The sequence below is a fragment of the Primulina huaijiensis genome, chromosome 13 (genome assembly GCF_012295235.1).
Source record: "Primulina huaijiensis isolate GDHJ02 chromosome 13, ASM1229523v2, whole genome shotgun sequence".
NCBI classification, from domain to species: Eukaryota; Viridiplantae; Streptophyta; class Magnoliopsida; order Lamiales; family Gesneriaceae; genus Primulina; species Primulina huaijiensis.
This window is the reverse complement of record NC_133318.1, coordinates 16,978,831-16,999,181: the sequence shown is the minus strand read 5'-3', so window position 1 is coordinate 16,999,181 and position 20,351 is coordinate 16,978,831. Positions and strand designations below refer to the sequence as shown.

General features: G+C 34.2%; 2 protein-coding genes and 1 long non-coding RNA gene across 6 annotated transcripts; all 3 read right to left on the bottom strand.

The window, feature by feature from the left end:
- Positions 1-1,256: 1,256 nt before the first annotated feature.
- Positions 1,257-12,901, bottom strand: LOC140991391 (folylpolyglutamate synthase-like). 3 transcript variants are annotated; one of them, XM_073461316.1, is made up of 17 exons: positions 12,717-12,901; positions 12,125-12,322; positions 11,758-11,969; positions 10,920-10,985; positions 10,202-10,311; positions 9,895-9,955; positions 9,301-9,384; positions 8,935-8,991; positions 8,548-8,608; positions 7,476-7,522; positions 7,277-7,354; positions 3,723-3,878; positions 3,180-3,515; positions 3,007-3,085; positions 2,673-2,828; positions 1,769-1,959; positions 1,257-1,512 (listed from the first exon to the last, which is right to left on the bottom strand). In XM_073461316.1, the coding sequence occupies exons 2-17, from the start codon at positions 12,306-12,308 to the stop codon at positions 1,453-1,455; spliced, it is 1,938 nt and encodes a 645-aa protein (XP_073317417.1). In that variant the 5' UTR covers positions 12,309-12,322; positions 12,717-12,901; the 3' UTR covers positions 1,257-1,452. The 3 variants fall into 3 exon arrangements, with proteins under 3 accessions (XP_073317417.1, XP_073317418.1, XP_073317416.1); XM_073461317.1 differs by having other exon boundaries at positions 12,125-12,424; positions 12,717-12,872; XM_073461315.1 differs by having other exon boundaries at positions 12,125-12,462; positions 12,717-12,868.
- A 1,191-nt stretch (positions 12,902-14,092) lies between these two features.
- Positions 14,093-16,816, bottom strand: LOC140990884 (uncharacterized). Its single transcript, XR_012177732.1, has 3 exons — positions 16,579-16,816; positions 16,443-16,539; positions 14,093-14,559 (listed from the first exon to the last, which is right to left on the bottom strand). It is a non-coding gene; the product is annotated as an uncharacterized lncRNA (long non-coding RNA).
- Positions 16,817-17,050: 234 nt separating this feature from the next.
- LOC140956268 (protein EARLY RESPONSIVE TO DEHYDRATION 15-like) lies at positions 17,051-19,195 on the bottom strand. 2 transcript variants are annotated; one of them, XM_073412973.1, is made up of 3 exons: positions 18,958-19,195; positions 17,923-18,287; positions 17,051-17,430 (listed from the first exon to the last, which is right to left on the bottom strand). In XM_073412973.1, exons 2-3 carry the CDS (start codon positions 18,260-18,262, stop codon positions 17,276-17,278), a joined length of 495 nt encoding a protein of 164 aa, XP_073269074.1. In that variant the 5' UTR covers positions 18,263-18,287; positions 18,958-19,195; the 3' UTR covers positions 17,051-17,275. The 2 variants fall into 2 exon arrangements, with proteins under 2 accessions (XP_073269074.1, XP_073269075.1); XM_073412974.1 differs by lacking the exon at positions 18,958-19,195 and having other exon boundaries at positions 17,923-18,290.
- Between the last annotated feature and the right edge of the window lie 1,156 nt (positions 19,196-20,351).

The window sequence follows — 20,351 nt, the reverse complement described above, 5'->3', positions numbered from 1 at the left end:
AATTATACATATGAATATACACAAAAACTTGTATGAGACGGTCTCACGGATCGTATTTTGTGGGACGGATTTCTTATCTCAGTCATCCATGAAAAAACATTACTTTTTATGCTAAGAGTATTACTTTTTATTGTGAATATCAGTAGGGTTGACCCGTCTCACAGATAAAGATTCGTGAGACCGTCTCACAAGAGACCTACCCATGAATATTATCAGTTAGTGCATGCAATAACGTGTGCGTTGTTTTAGTTATTAGTATTTTTAAGCATTAAAAAAATAGTATTTACATTATTACTTAGTCTAAAAGGTCTAAACAAAAGGTTATATTGAAAAAAAATGATTTGAAAAGAATGTATCAAAATAAGAAAGTTGTTATTTGAATGAACATATTATTAGCCAAAATAGTTAAAAACTCATGCAAATTTACACACATAAGCGTATATTCTTAAATTTCTTGGTTTATGTGCTACAATTTCCAAATCATTTTATGAATAGAAAATTCTAATTTATTTTGACTCGTTTAAATTACAACACAATAATTGTTTGATGAAATTAATTAACCAATTAATAATCGGTTAATACTTTGGTAACCGTGTTGCAATTAATTTATAAGCAGTAAACGTTTTGGCCCTTTTGGGTATATATATTAGGGTTTTTTTATATTTTAAAATTTTTTAAACAAAAAATAATAATAGTAAACCAGTTCATAAAATTAATCATTTATCATAATTCAAATCTATAATTTAATATTTTCTCAAGATAATTTATCTTCTCCCCGGTTGGAATCTTGGATTTTCGTCAGATAATTAGGGTGGGTTGTTAATATTTTTTTATTTAAATTTAATTCCATCAATCTTTTTAGTTCGAGCTCGAAAATCACACATTTTTAAAAAAATTGAATATTGAACATATATAAAAGTAGACAAAAACTTATGCGAGACGGTCTCACGGGTCGTATTTGTGAGACGGATCTCTTATTTGGATCATCCATGAAAAAATATTACTTTTTATGCTAAGAGTATTACTTTTTATTGTGAATATGGGTAGGGTTAACCCGTCTCACAGATTAAGATCAGTGAGACGGCCTCACATGAGACACACTCATAAAAGTATTAAACCAGTTAGTTATATGTAATCCATGTGTTATTACTCATCCTAAAAATTTATCTGTTGTTTATGAGTTGTTGCATAGCTAAAATAAGAATACAGTGAGAAAATCGATCCAGAACACCCTTGCGTAAAAACCAAAACCATGGTGAAGAAATCGATATCTGAAGTAGACAAATAACACATTATATTGTACACAGTAGCGAAGTTATCCGTACCTGAAATATATAAATCTTAAAAAAACAAACTGAAATATATAAACAAAAGACACAATCTACACATTACTTGCAGTTGCTGAGTTTAATGATGAATGGTGAATTGATAAAAATTGACCTGATATTGATGTTATCTCCTCAGTAGCTTCAGTACATCTCCAACCAAATGCAAGGACCCCGTAACAAGAACCTGTAAACTCAGGAATAGCAGCAGATAAATGTACATCAATTACTGTATACTTGGATATGTCTTGTCAAAGTGTAATAACCAAAGCAAGAACGACAAGTCTCATTTCAAGCATGAAACATCAGTCATAGAAATATAGAAGATAGATCAGAATCCAAAGATTTGTATAAAACTAGTCAACTATCTGCAGGTAGTGATATTTGGTGAGCACGTAAACATTCAGAAAAAGGTATTGTGAAATTCAATTCTGAATGCTTACCTGAATCCTGAAGGATGGGTTTTCTTTAACGTAATCCCTTAACCAATTTATGGTCAATGGTAGAGAAGAAACCACCGCACTGCAGGTAAAACGTCCATTTGTGGGACTGCAGTTTGATATATCATCGTTCATGACCCTCCAACGTGGTTTACTTTCTGGGATTTCCATCTGAAAATCCTTGCATTGGATATCTGGACGACGATCATAACAATAAAAAAAATAAAAATAAAAGAGAGACATCAGAGCTTGGAGATAAGTTCAGCTTCACAAACTCAAAAATTAAATAGACAGATCACATGAACTCTTATTAATGATTTGCTTTGCCAACACATTTCAGTTACCATAAGCAGCAATATGCGAAGAACTTCAAATTTACAAGTTTGACTACCATAAAAAAGAACTTAATTAAATTGAAGCATACGGTATATGAACAAGAGCAAAAACACTTTGGTTTGAGATAATGTAATTTCATCATTGCCGCAACTTTTTTAGTACAACACTTTGGTATGAGGATGATGCTATCAAAAACGACTTGCATCCTCTGTAACTGGAAGTCCAAATCCTAAGCAATGTTCACTGTATGCTTGAGAAGGATCTCATTCAGCATTAAGAATAATCAGGCAATTGCAATGCTCTACTCTTGGAATTCATCTAAGAAGCACTTTACATGCACTATTTGATCTCTTAAACAATTCTACCAAGGAAACGTGAATAGTCAACCTTACTCTAGTGATTTCCACAGGCCTGGATGCTTAAGTTTGCATAGGGTAAATTCAGAGTGTCGATGAAAAAATGGGTATTAGAACGTAGGAATAAAGAATCGTATATTTATGGAGAACCTCCAAGTAACTAAAGGAGGTTGTTGATTACCACGAATTTCATAAAGTAACCAAGGAGAGGTTACCTTTTCCGTGAATGATCTTCTCCCATACACTTTGGAGGAAAAACTGCCACGCCAAATCCTTGGAAGATATATCCAGAGGAATAACCGACGAACCAGAAGTAACCTTGCTATATTTTGATATACTAGGGACAAAAATAGCTTTCGAGAAATAAGTGCCTGAAAACAAAACACATTCATTGCAATTGTCATAGTGCAAATAAGTGTAGAAATAATTGGGAAGGAGGAGAATAGATTAAGATCCATAACACTGGAGTTTCATTAAAGTAAATGCTATTCAGTTATAGAAAAATGTCTCAAAGATCAATCACAACTTGATACAATGTCGGGCCCATACCTGAGGAAGCACATGTATCAACAAGTGTAGGGAGAAGAATTTGGGGATCTCTCACATCCATACAATTGAATAAAAGAATCTGTAAAATGTGAATAAGTATATGTTAGATCAAAAGAAGGTCTACTACTCAAGCGACCATTTTCCCATTATCCATAAGGAATAGTGAAATTTACTTTCTTGGAGATTTTGTCGGACTCGGGCTTTCGCTGTTTTGTGCAACAATTAATCAGTGTTTCTTCCACATTATGAAGCTTTGCGTGGAAAAATGGAATTGATGACCCGTGTTTTTCATCTTTCACGGCACAAGAATACCATTTGGCACAAGCTTCCATACTTTCAGGACTATGAGCCCCATCCAAATAGAAGATTAAATCCCCTGAACTTCTAATCGCTCCAGACATTTCAGAATATGTAGATGGAGAATCATGAACAATCTGAGCCCTCCCAGAAAGACGGGCAGTTGAAAGTCCCCGTAAAAATGCCTCGGGTAAACTTTCTTCGAAGTCAGCCTGATTTGACAACCAAAAGATATTAGCCATCTGATTGAGTAGGACAGGCATTCACCAATTGAAAAATATAAGTCAAAATCCAGAAACACCAGTCAAGCTACTCGAGGCATTAGAAGTTCTATAAATTCGGTGGAAAGACAAAAGCATACATTTGTTTTCAATTAAAGCTCATTCTCAAAAGATGGGTTACAATAGCGTTTAACTAACATGTGGCAGCTTTTCCCTATGTCCCGTTCTCTGGAGCCAACTTTTACAAAGAGCAACAGCAAGGCCAGCATTGGTGAACTGGTGATCCCCAGACAAGCTTAGGGATACTCCATTTAGTTTCTTATGATCAAGTGGTCCAACGACCTCCAAAGGGACCTGCAGCAAGTGAGAAGGCAGAGAGCCTTGATTATGTTGAAAGTCGGATCAAGCCCCATTTCCAAATAATTAAATCTCAATTTTAGGGATTAAAATAATTTCATTGATGAAAACTAGATACAATTGGTGATATATTCTAGAGATTAATTTCCCTTCTTTTTGAACAAGTACACCAAATTTAAAGAAGAAATTATCCCAAAAATTACGTAATTTTTCATTCATGAAAATAAATAAACAAGATTATGTTTTCCCATTTGTTTACATGTTATCACCATAAATTTCTGAAAAGAAAAAACAACAGGGAGCAGGGGGCAAAATCTGAGCTGCCACCAAAGCAGCTCACAGCAGCAACTCAATACTGTGATGACAAAAGAAAACATAGAAGGCAGCAGCCAGCTTAAATTTTATTCTTTTAGCAGACAAGCCAATGTTTCAATTCTTCAACAAAGGTTTTCCTCTGTTGGTGAAAAAATTAAAGAAGGAAAAGTTTCAGCCCATGCCACATCTCATTGCAGTTTCTGAAACCATCAATTTTGTGTTCTGCGAGTTATTGTTTGTGCAGGTCCGACAAAAAAACCATGAGACCTTGCTTTTTCCTTATATCCAAAGAAAAGGAGTCATACTAGAATTGTTCAACAAATTGGAACAAGTGAGCCACTTGCACCATCATATCCCCATTATAGTTTTCTCACTGGCAATTGTTTTCATCGTCATTTGGCAGCTCAAAGTCACCAAACCATACAAAGACAAAGCACTCTGAAGTATCAACCTATCAAGTGAGAGTGATTATTAAACACGAAGAGCAGCATTTAGCGTCGATCTGTAATTAAGAGTGACCTCTTATTATGACCACGCAGCGTGGAGAATTGTTCAGACTTCTAAAAAACAATAGAGTTAATACTTTTTGGTGTTGAACTGATACAGGAAATAAATGAGGAGGAGAGAGAGTGCAGAAGAATGGTGCAACCAGAAGTTTGTGGAGTAACCACATGAAGCTGGTGCCTCAGGGAAGCGTGACAAAAGTACGCATAATAGACGGAGTAAATTCTCCAAGCAAGACGATGATTCAAGCTCCTTTTTTGTCCAAGCAATGAAGCACAAGATGCTTCATCTCGAGGGGGATGTTAGAAAATCAAATGAAGCTCCATTCAGTCAACTAAATCTCAATATAGGGGATAAAAGTCATCCCATTGATTGTAGCCTAGATATGATTGGCGATATATTTTAGGGATCACTTTTCATCTTCGAATATCTAATCCTACTTTAAAAGAAAAATCAGAGGTGGTCAGTTGACACTGATCAAATCTGTGTTAAGTGCAATGCCTTCTTATTACATGTCCCTGTTTCGGGTGCCAGTTAAAGTTGCAAAAATTATGGAAAAAATGATGCGAGACTTCTTGTGGGAGGGAGCGGACGGGGATAAGAGTTGTCACGCTATTGGATGGGACCGACTATGCAGACCAAAGGATAGGGGAGGGCTAGGATTGAGGAATATTGGTTTGAGAAACAAAGCGTTACTAGGGAAATGGTGGTGGCGAGGGACAGAGGAAAAGGAGCAGTTGTGGAAGAACGTCATTAAGAGCATTTATGGACTTCAAGAGAATGGATGGGACTTGGGATTGGCCAGAAATGCGACTTTCAGAAGCCCTTGGAAATTTATTTCTCGATCGTTCCCGGCAATTCAACAGTTGAGTGGGTTGGTTTTGAAAGGGGGGAATTACATTAGGTTTTGGGAGGATGTTTGGGGGGGAAGGGGTCTTTCTTTCAAAGTTCGCTTTCCTTCTTTGTTTAGGATATGCACCGTCATCAATAAACCAATTCGAAATTTTATTGAGGTTTTTGATTTAGGAGGAAGTCGTAATTATCGTTGGGACGTGCGCTTTAGGAGAGATCTTAATGAGATAGAGCTGATGGAGTTTGGGGATTTAATGGGAGTCCTTCATTCGGTCAGAATAGAGTTGGGTGCGGAGGATAGTAGGGTATGGTTGGGGGATTCTACGGGTTTGTTCTCTGTCCGCTCCTTTTACGAGTCATTTTTTCCTTTCCAAAAATTTCATGTCTTCTACCCATATAAACATATTTGGAAAGTTCCTATCCCGCAAAAGATTCAAATTTTCTCATGGATTGTCGCTCTGGGCAAGCTGCAGACCTCTGACTCAGTGCAAAGAAGATGGCCATCATGTGCTTTACGGCCACAGTGGTGCTGCTTATGTCAAGACCACGAAGAGGATCAGGATCATCTATTGGTACATTGTTCGTTTTCAAGAAGCGTTTGGATTAAGGTGATGCATGAGCTGAGATTCTTTTGGATTTTTCCGAGGACGGCAAAAGATATGTTCATCATAGATCCTGGCTTTCATAAGGGGGCTACAGTGACGACTTTCTGGTATATGGTCGTTCATTACACGTTCTGGACGTTATGGCTCGAGAGAAATAACAGAATTTTCAACGACTCATCTCACTCGGTAGACAAAATTTGGGAAGTGCTGAAATTCAGGGTGGCGCATTCAACAAGAAATATCAAAGAATTGTGTCATCTATCTATCTCAGATGTGGTTAGGGATTGGATGATCGTCACGTATTGACCTAATTGTTGTATTTTCTATTATTTCGCGGAAAACTCATCCGCTAAGTATTGTAATGGTCTATTTTGATTAAATAAAATATATGTTTCCTATCAAAAAAAAAAATTAAACAAGATGAATGCTTCCAGATTTTTCTTACAAAACTCCTACAATTAACTCTTGTGTAATTTTAGTACAAGACTAGAAATACAATTATTCAGACACATGCACAGAGATACACCACTTGCTGCATGTTCATATAGGCAAATGTGGTGATATTAAGCACATCAAAACCCCACGATTGATTCAATGAAGAGATTTTGAAGATAAAAATGCCAGTTAACTCACTCAATGAAAATCATAGATAAAGGGTGTTGGTGTATCAAACTATAACTTGCTTTACTAATCTCTTCAAAGATAATATAAATTCCCATTAGACCCTCCTTAGTAATCCTAACTATATATAGTCGCTAATTACATGTCATTGTTTTCAAAGTAAGCTGAGGATATTTCATAGCATAACAATTCTGTGGGCCCCGTAATTGAATTTTCTAAATCAAAAATAAATTCATGTTTTGTCCCGCGGAAGTTATAGAAAATATAGTAACAGTTAACCAGTAATGGTTTTTACGGAGCTATATCCCCTAATATCATTTAATTAACTACGTGATTCAAATAGTCAGGTTCTGGTACAAAGTAGTCTTAAAGGAGTCATCTCAGGGAATAAACTCCAAACAAACAAATCAGTAACATAGACGTGAACTATATGATTAACACATGATAAATCAGGTCCTTAGAACGACCAACATAAACATAAAATAAATGTTGAGTTACCTTCAGTTCGCTGGCCTTCTTCTGAAGAACATCCATTGCTTCTGACAGCTGTGGCACAGTGAATGCAGGAACTTGAGGCTTCAGGAGAAGAGAAAACATCAAACCATTTAGTAAACACTTGACTATCAAATGCCTATCCAATGTAAAGAAAACTTCTACACCATTATTCCACAGAAGCATCCCGTTAAAAGGCTTTTACCTTGAAGATTCCAGCCTTATGAGAGGCTATCTTCCCAAGTGTATCTCCTGGATTAAGCACCACATACAAATAGTTAGCTATGCTTAAAAAATGAATCTAGCAGAAGGAAAATAAAAAAGTTTCAGGTGGAGTTACTGTTGGATATTTATTTATTTATCTATTAATTTGTTGTTAGGATAAATAGATTTTGTATTTTAAAGTTTGTTTCTTTATCAAGTTATCTTCGGCAGATTAGGTCTCCAAAATTGGTTGATTAGATTTATAAATATGTGACTAGCTGCTCTTCTTCAATATCAGAAATAACATGCCAACTTCCATATCTCGTATTTCTTTCATTATTAGCGACATGGTATCAAAGAGAGTGAGTGATCAATGTCGAAGTACGGCATGGCCTCCTCGTCGGGTTATTCTTCATCTCCATCTGACACATCCTCAAACCCTACCCATACTGCGACTGGAATTTCAGATCATATGGCCAGTGGATGATATTGTCCTCACAGGGAATCATGTTGAAGATCTTGCGACCCGTGAAAGTAGTGTGTGACAACCAAGCAGCAATAAGCATAGCCAAGAACGTCGTCCACTAGGATGGAACGAAGCACATTGAAGTGAACTAACACTTCATAAGTGAAAAAGTTGTGAGAAGAATCATTGATCTCAGCAATATTCCGACACACATGCAAATTGCAGACATCTTGACGAAACCACTCCATCGGCCAGTATTTGAAGTTCCAAGCTGGACATGATCAACATATACGACCAAGCTTAAGGGGGATAGTTGGATATTTATTTATGTAATTAATTGGTTGTTAGGATAAATAGATTTAGTGTATTAAAGTTTGTCTCTTTATCAAGTTATCTTCGGTATGTTAGGTCTCCTAGATTTGGTTGATTAGATTTATAAATATGTAACTAGCTATTCTGATTCAATATCAGAAATAATATGCCGACTTTCATATCTCTTGTATTTCTTCCATTATTAACGACGGTTGCTAAAGATCAGATCTTATGCACATTGTTAACTGCATGTACTATGAGCATCAATTAGATTAAAAATTGGAGAAGAGCAAACCCAATGTTTCCATGTGATCCATGCCAAGGGGACTAACACCACATACAACAGGATCTTTGACCTGCTCAATTTATAACAGAATGATATTAAAATGGCATAAATAGCATAACTGTATTTCTTTGAGACCAAAAGAAATAACAGCATGATATGATGCAGGCAGAAAGAACGCAAGTTTACTTCACTAGGACAAAGTGGAATACTGTGTTTCTTTACTACCATATATCTAAAAAAGAAGCTCCCATATTTGAAATCTCTATTTGAATAAGATCTCCATTCCAAATATGGTCTCATTAGATATCTTTCAAGTGGACAGATATCAGTATATGCCATGAATATTGCACAAAATTGACTAACAGGACCATATCAATCAAAGACAAGAAAAATTACCACATTGGTTGAGTCATTGGTCCCTCCAAGACCAACCTCAATGACAGCGACGTCAACCTGCAAATGAGACGTCTCAATCAAACAAGGCAAACCATAAATAAAAACTGGAACATGTGAAATGCATTTCACAAATAATATAGTATGAGAAATGACAACAAAAATATGGCAATGATTTTCAGCTAAAACGTACGAAAAAAGAAATATCTTTCTTTTATCAAACTGCCTTTTTTTACATGACTTGGCATCTACAAAAACAATTTTACTTCTCTAAAACAAAATGAAACATTCAACTTTTAAAATATTTTCCAAAACATTTCCACAAAATCAAACAAGCCCATAGGATCTGGCAAAAGGACATCACCTTACCTTTTCACAAGTAAAAATTTTAAGGGCCAACACAGTGAGGAACTGGAACAGAGGAGGCATAGGTAATTCATCATTGACATTTTCCTGCAAATCAAAACTTTCAAGATTAGAGCAGCCCACTGCAGGAAATAAAAAACTATGATGGGCGAAGCCAAATGCAAACTTCTAGTTAGAAAGTTGTTTAATTATTGTCATGTCTTTCTCAAAAGTTTTTTAACAACCCAACTACTGCATGAATGGATCAATAAGTTGTTAAGGAATCAAGTAAACTAATCAAAATGTGTGTCGATACAATTCGATTTCTGGATGATGCACCATGCTTCCAACTAAGTCCAATGACTCCAATCATTACATGGAATACACATATCAAAATATTTGTCTTCTAAGTTGACTGTGATCGAGAAGCAAATGGCCTTCCACATTCCACTGCAAACTCAAATGATCAGGCTACCCGTTGTTGTCGAGGAAACAACATGGAGAACAAATAATTAAAAATAAAAAGTACATCTATCAACAACTTTTTTGGGGGTGTAAAAGAATGTCAGGAGAAATAAAATCAAATTGGACAACTGAGGAAAAAGTGCATATGAATACCCGCAGCTGATGCCAGCATGCCCAAAAATAATGTAAAAACTTTTCTTCAGATATATCCAACCTATAAAAGAGAAACAAAAATGAACAAGGAACCACATGGGATAGCCTCTAAATGACATATAAATAAATCAATTGATGTACAAGCGCAAAATAAGAAAGTAGTGACAACGATTAAACCTTCCACCCACCCAAACCCACAAACACAAAAGTGAGTGCAAGCAAGAGCGCGCGCGCACCCACAAAAAAGGAATAAAAGACACACCGGTGCTACTCAGATAAAGAGATATTTAGGCATTCGGATGCTGACCCATCTAGCCGAAATCTTTCTCTCACGTCAATTAAGTGAGGAGAAGTGAATAGTCCAGTTCTAAACCCACACTCTCTCAAAATTGCCTCACAAAATGCGCATGTTGATCCCTGAAACATGAAATTTAAGAAGAAACAAAGAGGAAATGTAAAAACAATTGAGTAAATAAAGCAGAACTCGACAACGTTCTTTAAATGCAATGCACTTTCTCTTATACTTGTACAGCAGAATGAACAAAGGAGTTAATTGCCCGAATCATTATCTCTTTATAAAGGGACAACCCTCTTATCTCTAATACAACCCCCAGAAAACAAAAAAACCTATCATAGTTGAGGTGAAACTCAAATACTGGAATGTTCTGTAGAAAGATATAAACAAGTAGCCGTGACGATCTTACGTCACATGAACAAAAAAATATCTTTCTTTCTCTTGATCACCAAGTTAGCAAAAACGCAGACAAATGTCCCTAAGAGCATCATATTTGAGAAATCGGCAATGAAATATATGCTGGTTCAAAATCTCATAAAAGGGATAACTGCAACCATAAGCTAGGGCGCTTCCTCAATCATTTCAAGATACAATTTGTAAAAACTTGTTTGTTCACAAAATTTAAAAGATATAGCCATTATCAATTGAAAGTCATTCGAGCAAACTGGTATATTATTATTTTCATAAATCTATCAACCGCATAAAAAGTTTACACTTATGATAAAAATACCTTCCCTTTAGTTCCAGAAACATGGATGATTTTGAGGTTAGCTACATGTTCTTCCAAATCCAAAATCTGCCAAGAGAGCATGCACTTAAATTTACTTTTAGAAAAATGATGTAGACGCGAAATGTACAAATTAACATCTAGCTAATGTTATCAACTATATCTATGCAATGAATTTATCCACAAACGTAAACCAAGATAATAAGATTACTTGAGGCCAAACAGCACAACATTTCCTCAAATGCATATGCAAATATTGCAAAGGAAGTATTTTTGAGAAATATTTAACAGAAAAAGGTTTCAACCACGCATAGCAAATAAAAAGAAGGTATATCATAAGGAAATACACAAGCAACCAGATCTCATGCACCTAATAACAACGGGAGCAACAAGAGGCAGGGGGAGAAAGTTTATCTTTTTTACTTATTTTAATGGATGTTATTCATTAAAAATTATCTCCAGATATTACAATTCCAGTTTATTTCCTAAAAAAGAACCAAAGGTACACATTAAGTTTCAACACAAAGAAAGGACAAAAGGACCTAAATGAAACACAAGAAAACTTTACGGGGAATGAGTTTAAGTCCATGTCAGAACATACCAAATAAAGATATTTATAGACCTAATTGACAATTTTAATGCACATCGCTTTGGATGAGGCATAATGATTCATCAAAAGAAATTGTAAGTTAGTGCATATACTTCAAAGGTTTCATGAGCAAACCCTTTATTTTCGTGAAGCAGAATCAAAATGGCGTCAAACTTATAAATGCACGATCATACATCATTTTTCAGTTGTATAACACCTGAGATAGAGAATCAATTTTCTCTACAGCATTACCTTAATATACATCAACATCCTGTCCATTTTGTTATACTTGCCCCTTATTGGTGATCCATCGCCGCGCTTTTTTTGAGTAATGAGAGATGACAGTGCCTCCATGGCAGTATCATACGCAGATGGAAGATGCAAGTTGTACAAGTTTTCTTCAGTCAGCATATTACCACCCATCGTCTCCAGAACGTGAGATAAAAGGTTCTTATCTCTAAAGCCTAAAATATCAAAACAGACAACCTGAGAAACTCAACATTGATGATATTCCAAATTCAGAAAAGAATAAAAAAATCAAAAAATTTCAATAACTTTGACCACCCAAGGATTTCCTGAGCATATGCCATGTATAAGTTCATATAAGCATTCAGCATACCTTTGTGACCTATTTGTACTTGAGAGTGCAGTCTTTTGATTTCACTTGGACCAAAGCCATTCCTTGAAGCAGGCAAGCAGGAGAATATCCATGCCAACTTATAAGGAAATGGGCATTTCTTCAGGCTGAAGTCTGAAATGCCAACAAAATTTTGCCACTGATAAAATTGGTTGTATCTGAGCATAGGTCGATTAAACTCTGCAAACCACAAAAGCTTCCAATCAGCAGAACTTCCCAGAAAAGTTCCTGAAGTCAGACCTACTTGGAAATAGACTCCTCGGCGAAACCAAACATGGGTCGCTAATACACTCGAGAACGATAATACGAGCATCCAAAAACTACGATACACTAACAATAATGAATCAGTCTATAATTTAACAACGCACACCATAAAGCATCTTTCCAACACTCAATTGAACTTGAAATCGAACAAATACAGGCAAAGCTCGGTACTTTTTTTCAAAATCATTCGTATTCTTTTACATTTATAATAAAGAAAGCCATGATAAGCGACAAACCTTCATCATACCCACACATACATGGCCTCAGCGCGAAAAAAAAAACAAATTTTCCGGCGATAAATTTATCTTACCTCAGAGTTACCGTCTTTCAATCTCATTGCCAGCCGTCGAGAGAAGCGTCTTCACCATCTTTCAGACGCAAAATGAGAGTTCTGGGTGGAATACATACACGTAGTCGAAATCGAAATCTCAACTTCGCGATGTACTCACACTTCCATCGCTAAAAAAACGTCCCTTTTATTTTATCCCAATAATCTTTATTATTATTTTTTATTTTTTTTTATATTGTATATTTTTTTATATTGTAATATATTTTATTTTATTAAAGTTGAGGACATGATACTAACTACTTAGGAAGGACACCAATTTTTCTTCCAACTTTACCATTATATGATACTAATATTACATTTTTGTTTTTTGTTTTTTTAAAATTTCATCACACTTTTTTTTTTATTTTAAAAATTCAAATATCAATTTAATCTCTTCATAATTTGTCAAATTTCACTTTAGTACATCGATAATGATAAAAAAGATTATACACACACGTAGAGTAACAGTAATCTTTATAATTTTGTTGGTGTTGAATCCAAATTCATTTATTTTTTAAAAACTAAAATAAAATCATTCATTTCAGATAATAATAAATAAAAAAATCACTCATTCTAGTCATATAACAAAAAATAAAATAAAACAAACTAGCATAATTACAATGAGCGATCATATTTTAAACTCCAAATTACTGGAAATAATAAGGCATGAGATTTTAATTCCACAATAAGTGAATAATGAAGGGACTGAAATGGAATTACCAAACAAATTAAGAGTCCAAAATTGCACTATTTGGTTTTTTTTTAAAAAAAAAAAAAACTAATATTGATTTAAAATTTATCAGCTAAATTGTTTCACTAATTGTGAAGATACTCATACTCTAAGGTTGTGTTTTGATGTAAAAATTTGAAGAGATGGATTTGAAATTCATGGATTTCAAATGTATTTGATTGTTAGATTGATTTTTATTGAGTGGATTCCAAATTCATCGTCTGGTTAATCCACGAAAATGCAATAGTAATTATGATGTACATAAAACGCTTGTCATTTCAAATACATAAATCAAAAATATCCTCTCCAAAGCAAATAATTTCTTCTATTTTTGAGATTCTTCAACTCCAACATTCAGCTTCTTTTAACAAACATGTTCAGTCTTAGTATGTGAAAACATTCAAATAAGCATTCGGTTCGCCTAAAATTCACGAGCTAAATTGTTTCCTCTTCATATGTTTATGACGTCAATGGTAATATATTAATATATAGTTTGTGTCTGATAATGCAAGAGTAATTTATGTAGTATTTTTACATGTTCTGATATATATATTACAGAAGCGATGACAGGTCTGGGGTGTTCTGAGAAAGTGAATATATTTGATTAATTGCTCCAAGTGTTGTCGACCTTGCAATAATAGAAAGAGGAAGGAAAATTCAAGACAAAGAAAGTTGGATGCACCCAATCTCGAGTTAACTTCTAAATCAATCAATTTAAAAACAAATGGAGGTCTCCTATCTGTTCTCGCTATTTAAAATCTTTGATCAAGTGAAAGAATCCAACAACATGGTAATCAGATGTTATCAGTTGAAACTTGAAAAAAAGGCAGAAAATTAATCATTTGGAGATAATTTTCTGCCAAAATATAAAACTGCCTATCCAAAACTTCGACAGTATCATTGACATCCACGTCTAGATTCAACAGTGATGCATGCTCCCTCCATGTCATATGGCTCTTTGAGAAGCCCAGACATCTCATAATTATCCATGATTTTCTTAACATCTAATGATGATTTGTATGTTAATTGCCTGAAAATGGAATAATTTATAGAATCCATCTCTGCTAGCTCTGTTATAAGTTTAGCTTCCTCAGCCTGCATCATACAGCCGACAAGTGAAACCGATGTCGACCTTCATTTCTAAGGATTAACTGAAGTTCTTGTAGAAAGAATAAGCCAGCAGTATGATACATGAAGTCGACAGCCATAAAATTATGGTTACAGGGTTATGCAAATCTTTGAAATGAGTGTTTTTTTTCCCGAAATAATGCTTTTAAATACAGTACTGATTTTTGGCTGAGCTTTTGCATTCTCTAAGAGGACATAAAAAAACTGAAGTCAAAAAATAAAAAATGTAACTTTCGTACGACGACTTCAGGTTCATTTAAAAAAAAAAAAAAATTTACTTTTGAAGTATCATACCCAAACATAGAATTCAATTTAAAAAAGTTTAAGTTATATATGCACTTTTGCGTCGAAACTCACTGAAAAGCTCGTAATAGTTAGTATTTTTATTTTCATATTTTCCATTATTCCAACCTCCGATATGTTTAATTGATACATTTTTGTGTAATTTTATTGTATGAGGAACTTTTACGGTTTTGGAGCAAATTTGAGTTAAAAAGGTGATGTTTATCACATTTAAAGTTTTCAAGATAGAGTTTTGAAATAGAATGACCAAACCAGAAGAGGTCCTGGAACAAGGCGTGGTCACGCCTTGTGATTATGTTTCAACTGTCAAAAATCGCAAGAAGTGAAAAATCTGATTTTGTGAAAATTATGCAAGATTTGAAAGAATTAATTATGGTGTCTGGTTTAGTGGAAATTATTGTAGGGAAAATCTAGATAAGATATTTTATATTATTTTTATATTTTAAGGTTTAGAGTTAATTAAGAGATTAATGGGCCTTTATAATTTTAGACCCAATTTTTCCTTTCCTTTTTTTGCTTGCCTGCACGTTACAAAAAAAGGGAGGCGGCTGAATCATTGAACAAGAAAGAGCTCTCCCAACCCTCTCCAACAACTCACGTAAAGAGCAAAAGAAAAGCGCAAGGATTTTCTCTCAATTTCTCTCCATATTTTTAGGCTAAGTTTTATTTTTGATTCAAGGGATATTTTTACTATTTCAATTTATCACTGTGAGGCTTTTTGTGCTTTAATTTAATATTCGTGTTTTGTTCAAGTATTTGTTAATTTATGATTTATTTATATGAAATTTGTATGTTGGTTAATCTGACAATTTAATTCGATATATAATTTTCTACTGCTATCCATGAATTCAGTAATCCGTAATTGTCATGAACGATTTGTACATGAGTAGCGATAGATTATGTGTGTTGTGCTATCATAGCATATTTAATCTAAATAAATCAACAAAACTCGATCTATCAATTGCAGCTATCTCGGTTGTTAGATTTTAGAATTAATTGTTTTCACAAAACGAAAATGCTATTTTTAATTAATATGGAACGCTATCATGCCCAGTTAATTATTAATAAGTTTTGACTGGATGCTGGGTTTGGTCAATTAAATTAGGAAAACACAAGGATTTTAGCGGCTATCCCTATAATTCTAAGGTTAATTATTTGTAACTGCATGAATAAATAATATGTTAGCCGATGAACAGTGACATAATTGAATAGTAAAAATCCCCTTGAATCAGATTTTGATAAGTTAATTCTTGTTTAGATTTATTATTTTTTATTGCTTTCTAATTTTAGTTTTAATATTTTATTTAATTCATATACAAAAATCCCCCCTTAACTTGCATTTTGCTCGAAAGAAATAAATCTCCCGTTCCATGTGGATTCGACCATGCTCATCATTACACTAATTTTATTTAGAGAGTAGGAATTTAATTTTGGTGGTCAACGACAACACACGCACACTGCACACCACTCACCATAGAATTCAAGTTATGCTTCCGTGAATTAGTGAGATATTTACTATTTATAGAAGGATTTTATGTCCGTTTTACCTTATATTTAATGTCCCGAGTGCATCAACCACCTCGTTGAAGCACTATTCCAATACTCAAATGAACAATGCAATTATTTCATCCATCGAAAACAATGCTCCTGATCAAACAAGTTTCTCCTCCTGCAACTGCAGACTCGAGCTGTCACATAAAGAAACACACATTTAAATGACAACTGAAATAAAAAGATCGAACCGAATTCTTTGTAAAACTTGCTGTTGTCGAACGATTCTTGAGAAGCCACGTACCTTTAAAGTAATTGTCCAGATAATGCATACAAGAGCGGACATTTATGATTACATTTCAGGAAGTGTGAAATTCTCCGCTATAGTCTACACAATTGTATCTGGTCCATTTCCGTGTGCATGACTCGAACCGATCCATCGGTTGTATTCCATCCGATGGATCTGGATCATTCATTGGGCATGAAAACCACACATTTTGTGCAGGCCCCGTGCCTTGTGAATGTTAACACCGGGTTTGTTAGCATAGCCTTTCGAAACAAACCGCACTGAAATCATTACTCATTAACATTATATTACCGTCGACTAGTTTAAGCGAATGTGTAAGAAAGAGTAAAATACAAAGATAGAAACATTTTAACTAGTCTAAATGGCCTCTTTTTCAATTCTTTTCTTTTCAAGACTACGAACATCTTCTTGTACATGTTTCAAGACTTCGTTTGGTTAAAAACTAAAACAAGGGACGTCAGAACATATTAACAAGGCTTAAATACAAAGAGTTGCAACCTTGCTTTTTATACAGAAAGTTGCATGAAACAAAGACAGCTTCTGTTAAGCAAGCTGTCAAGTACTACAACCTTCCTACACACTTCAGCGAGGCTGCTGAATGAATCGAGGGCTATGTTTCGGGCTAACATGCTTGGCTGTTTTTTCCCAGAACCTCATTGGCTCCCTCGGGGACTTCAGGTCTCTCTCTTTGGGCATGCCGAAACTCTTCACAAGCGCCTCCGAGTTTGATATGAAACCTAGCAACCCATTTAACATACAATAAGATAGATGTTCTAAATTTTGGCGGGCGTAAGTAAAACTACGACTTTTTGTAAAAATCATTCCCCTTCAGCTATGTGTATCCCCGAATTCGATCATAAACCAATAAAAAAAAAAAAAAAAAAAAAAAAAGAAAAGAAAAAGGTGGGGGAAAACAAACCTACAACCCCATGCACGAATTCTTCTACAAAAACAATTTCTCATCCAAAGCACTCAAGGTTGAAAAAAACGACGTTTCAGCATATATGACGAGTGCTAACATATCATCCTAACCTATTGTTATAAATTTAAACATTTAATGAGATCAAACCTAAATCAACTCGAGACAGCAGGATTAGTCATTAAATTTACCAAAATAAGTATGATTGTGTGAAGTTGTTTAAGCCAGACAAATGAGGAAACGAAAAGATAAAGTGATGATAAAGATTATACAAGGTTTTATAAGGTTATTATAGCCATTAATAGCATACCATTTTCAGACACTCCCTTGATCGCTTTTTTCCCATGACCAGACTCGGCCAATTGGAGAAATTCCTCAAACTGCGCTTCCATGTTTAGTGCATCTTCATCCACACCCAGGTCAATGTTATCAGGCAACAATTCAATGACATCGTCCCCGACGAAACCATCATTCTCCGCGAAATCATCTTCTCCTTGTTGTTGACTGATCCAGTAGTCATGGAACCAAGTCGATGTGTTCACAAGGTTCCACCACTCGGGTGAGAAATCCTCCACTTGCCGCACCGCGGCTGGGATGAAAGGTTGTGCATTTGGATTGAGTGATGACCTTCTTCCAGATACTAAAGCCATGATCGTTGAGATGATAAAACCAAATCTCCTGAAAGTTTAAGAAATTTTTTTTTGCCATAATTATTAATGATTTTAGTACAGTAAAAGTGGTAATTAACTCTTGTTCGACAAAACTTGATTATTAATAACTTAACCATCGTAGCAAAAACAGAAACGTAGCAATCAATTTGCACAAGTAAAATCTAAGCATTCTATTTCAGAGGCAAACAAAAATAACGCGTTTCAAATTCTCACAACCCGAACAGAGCGCGATAAAAGAGTAACAGATGGATGGAAAAACAAATCTGCAGAAAATTAAACCATCTCTTCCTCACGTCCGAAACCAAATTCCATAATTAATTTTGAAGAATTTCACGTTAGATTCGGAAACACTAGCGACAGAAATTCTGGATCTCCAACTGCTATGTTGTAATTTAACTTCATACAAATCAACAAAGAAAATCACACATCCAAATACATAAAACCTACAGATCAGATCACGGTTTCGATATTCCGAGAACAATTTACTCAGGATCAGCGACAACTAAACTAATTCGAATCGAAACCACTAATTTCAAACAGATCGTCTTCAGATCTATCGATTAAAGGTCGACATCAACAAATCAAAATCCATAAATCATACGAGTCCGAAAATCAATCGATCGAACTTTGAAAAATGTTAGCACAGACTTGAGAAAAGACCGAGTCTGCCAAACGTACCTTGGGTAAGATATCAGAGACGACGACGAGTTTAGCGAGTACACGTAAAGATCAATGACTCGCTCTGAGTAAAAGTTTGACGCAATTTATCGGGCTGAATAAACCCGAGCCTTTGAGGTCGGCTATCGAAATCTTAGGCTTGGAAAATGACCGAACCTGCTCCATGATTGACCTTCCAGAAGACACATGAAAATGACCCAACCTGCTCCATGATCGACCACGACATTATGTCTCCACAACAGGCTATATGGTGCGACTGTGTTAATTAAGAAAGAAAGCTACTTGAATTATGTTCATTTAAAAATAGTTCTTTTCTCATGAATTTTTATCTCTGAGACGGATCAATTCTATCAATATTCACAATAAAAAGTAATATTTTTTCATGGATGATCCAAATAAATCTATATCAAAAAATATGATTCGTGAGACCGTCTTACACAAGTTTTTACCTTCTTTTAAATAATAACGAAGAGTTATGATTTTTCTATTAATATTTTCTCGAACGATGATGTCCTCATAGATTTGTTAAGTCAAATTTATCTGACAAACATTATTTACAGGCTACTGTATTGGTTCGACTTTATTAATATATATCGAAAAACAACGAGATTTAGAGAAATCTAATGGTTTCTACGCATTTTATTATTGTTATTACTATTATATTGTATATTGTTATTGTTATTATTACACAAAGATTATTTAATGATTGCTGGGAAGAAAATGGCCTTTTTTATTTTTTTTTTACCAATTGCACATTTTCCATTTCAACACAAAATTAAGCATTAATTTACTATATTATAATGTTTTACAATATTGTCATTCTTTTTTTTCTCTCTTTTCGAATTAAAATTTTATAGTAACACATTTAATTCAATTTATGAAAAGTATTGGTTAGTTATCTTACATCTTACTATATAATTAAAGTTGAGTTCCGTAAACATTTTCCAATTGATTTGGTGAAGTATTATTCAAAATTAAAGTTATACCCTTGTCGTATATCTTTCTTGATTAAACTTCTTTTACATTCATTTCTCCTATATTTAATACGTTAGTCCTATACTTAAAGCACTAGTTTAAATAATTACTTAAAATTATTAATATAATGAATATATTTAATTATTATGTAAAAATTATTATACCATTTGATATCATATTCAAATAATAATAATATCAATGCATGAACAATCAATATTCCAAAAATTAATGATAATATTCTTCACCAAAAAGTTGAAAAGTGTTATATCATATAAAAAAATTTATATCTTATTTAATATTTTAAAGAGTATGAAGAACTAAATACATAAAAATAACACAAAACCATAAAACCTTAAGTGAAATTAAATGAAACGATACGATCAATGCGAAAATTGAAGGGAGTGTTATTTACACT

Bases quoted from the DNA above. Each gene is read 5' to 3' on its own strand.
- LOC140991391 (XM_073461315.1), bottom strand. From the start codon at position 12,455: ATGCTCGTATTATCGTTCTCGAGTGTATTAGCGACCCATGTTTGGTTT. The intron at 3,086-3,179 runs GTAAATTTCACT...CACATTTTACAG, and splicing joins CCGACAAAATCTCCAAGAAA to ATTCTTTTATTCAATTGTAT. The intron at 1,513-1,768 runs GTAAGCATTCAG...CTGAGTTTACAG, and splicing joins ACCCATCCTTCAGGATTCAG to GTTCTTGTTACGGGGTCCTT.
- LOC140956268 (XM_073412973.1), bottom strand. From the start codon at position 18,262: ATGGCTTTAGTATCTGGAAGAAGGTCATCACTCAATCCAAATGCACAA. The intron at 17,431-17,922 runs GTATGCTATTAA...ATGGGTTGCTAG, and splicing joins CAAGGGAGTGTCTGAAAATG to GTTTCATATCAAACTCGGAG.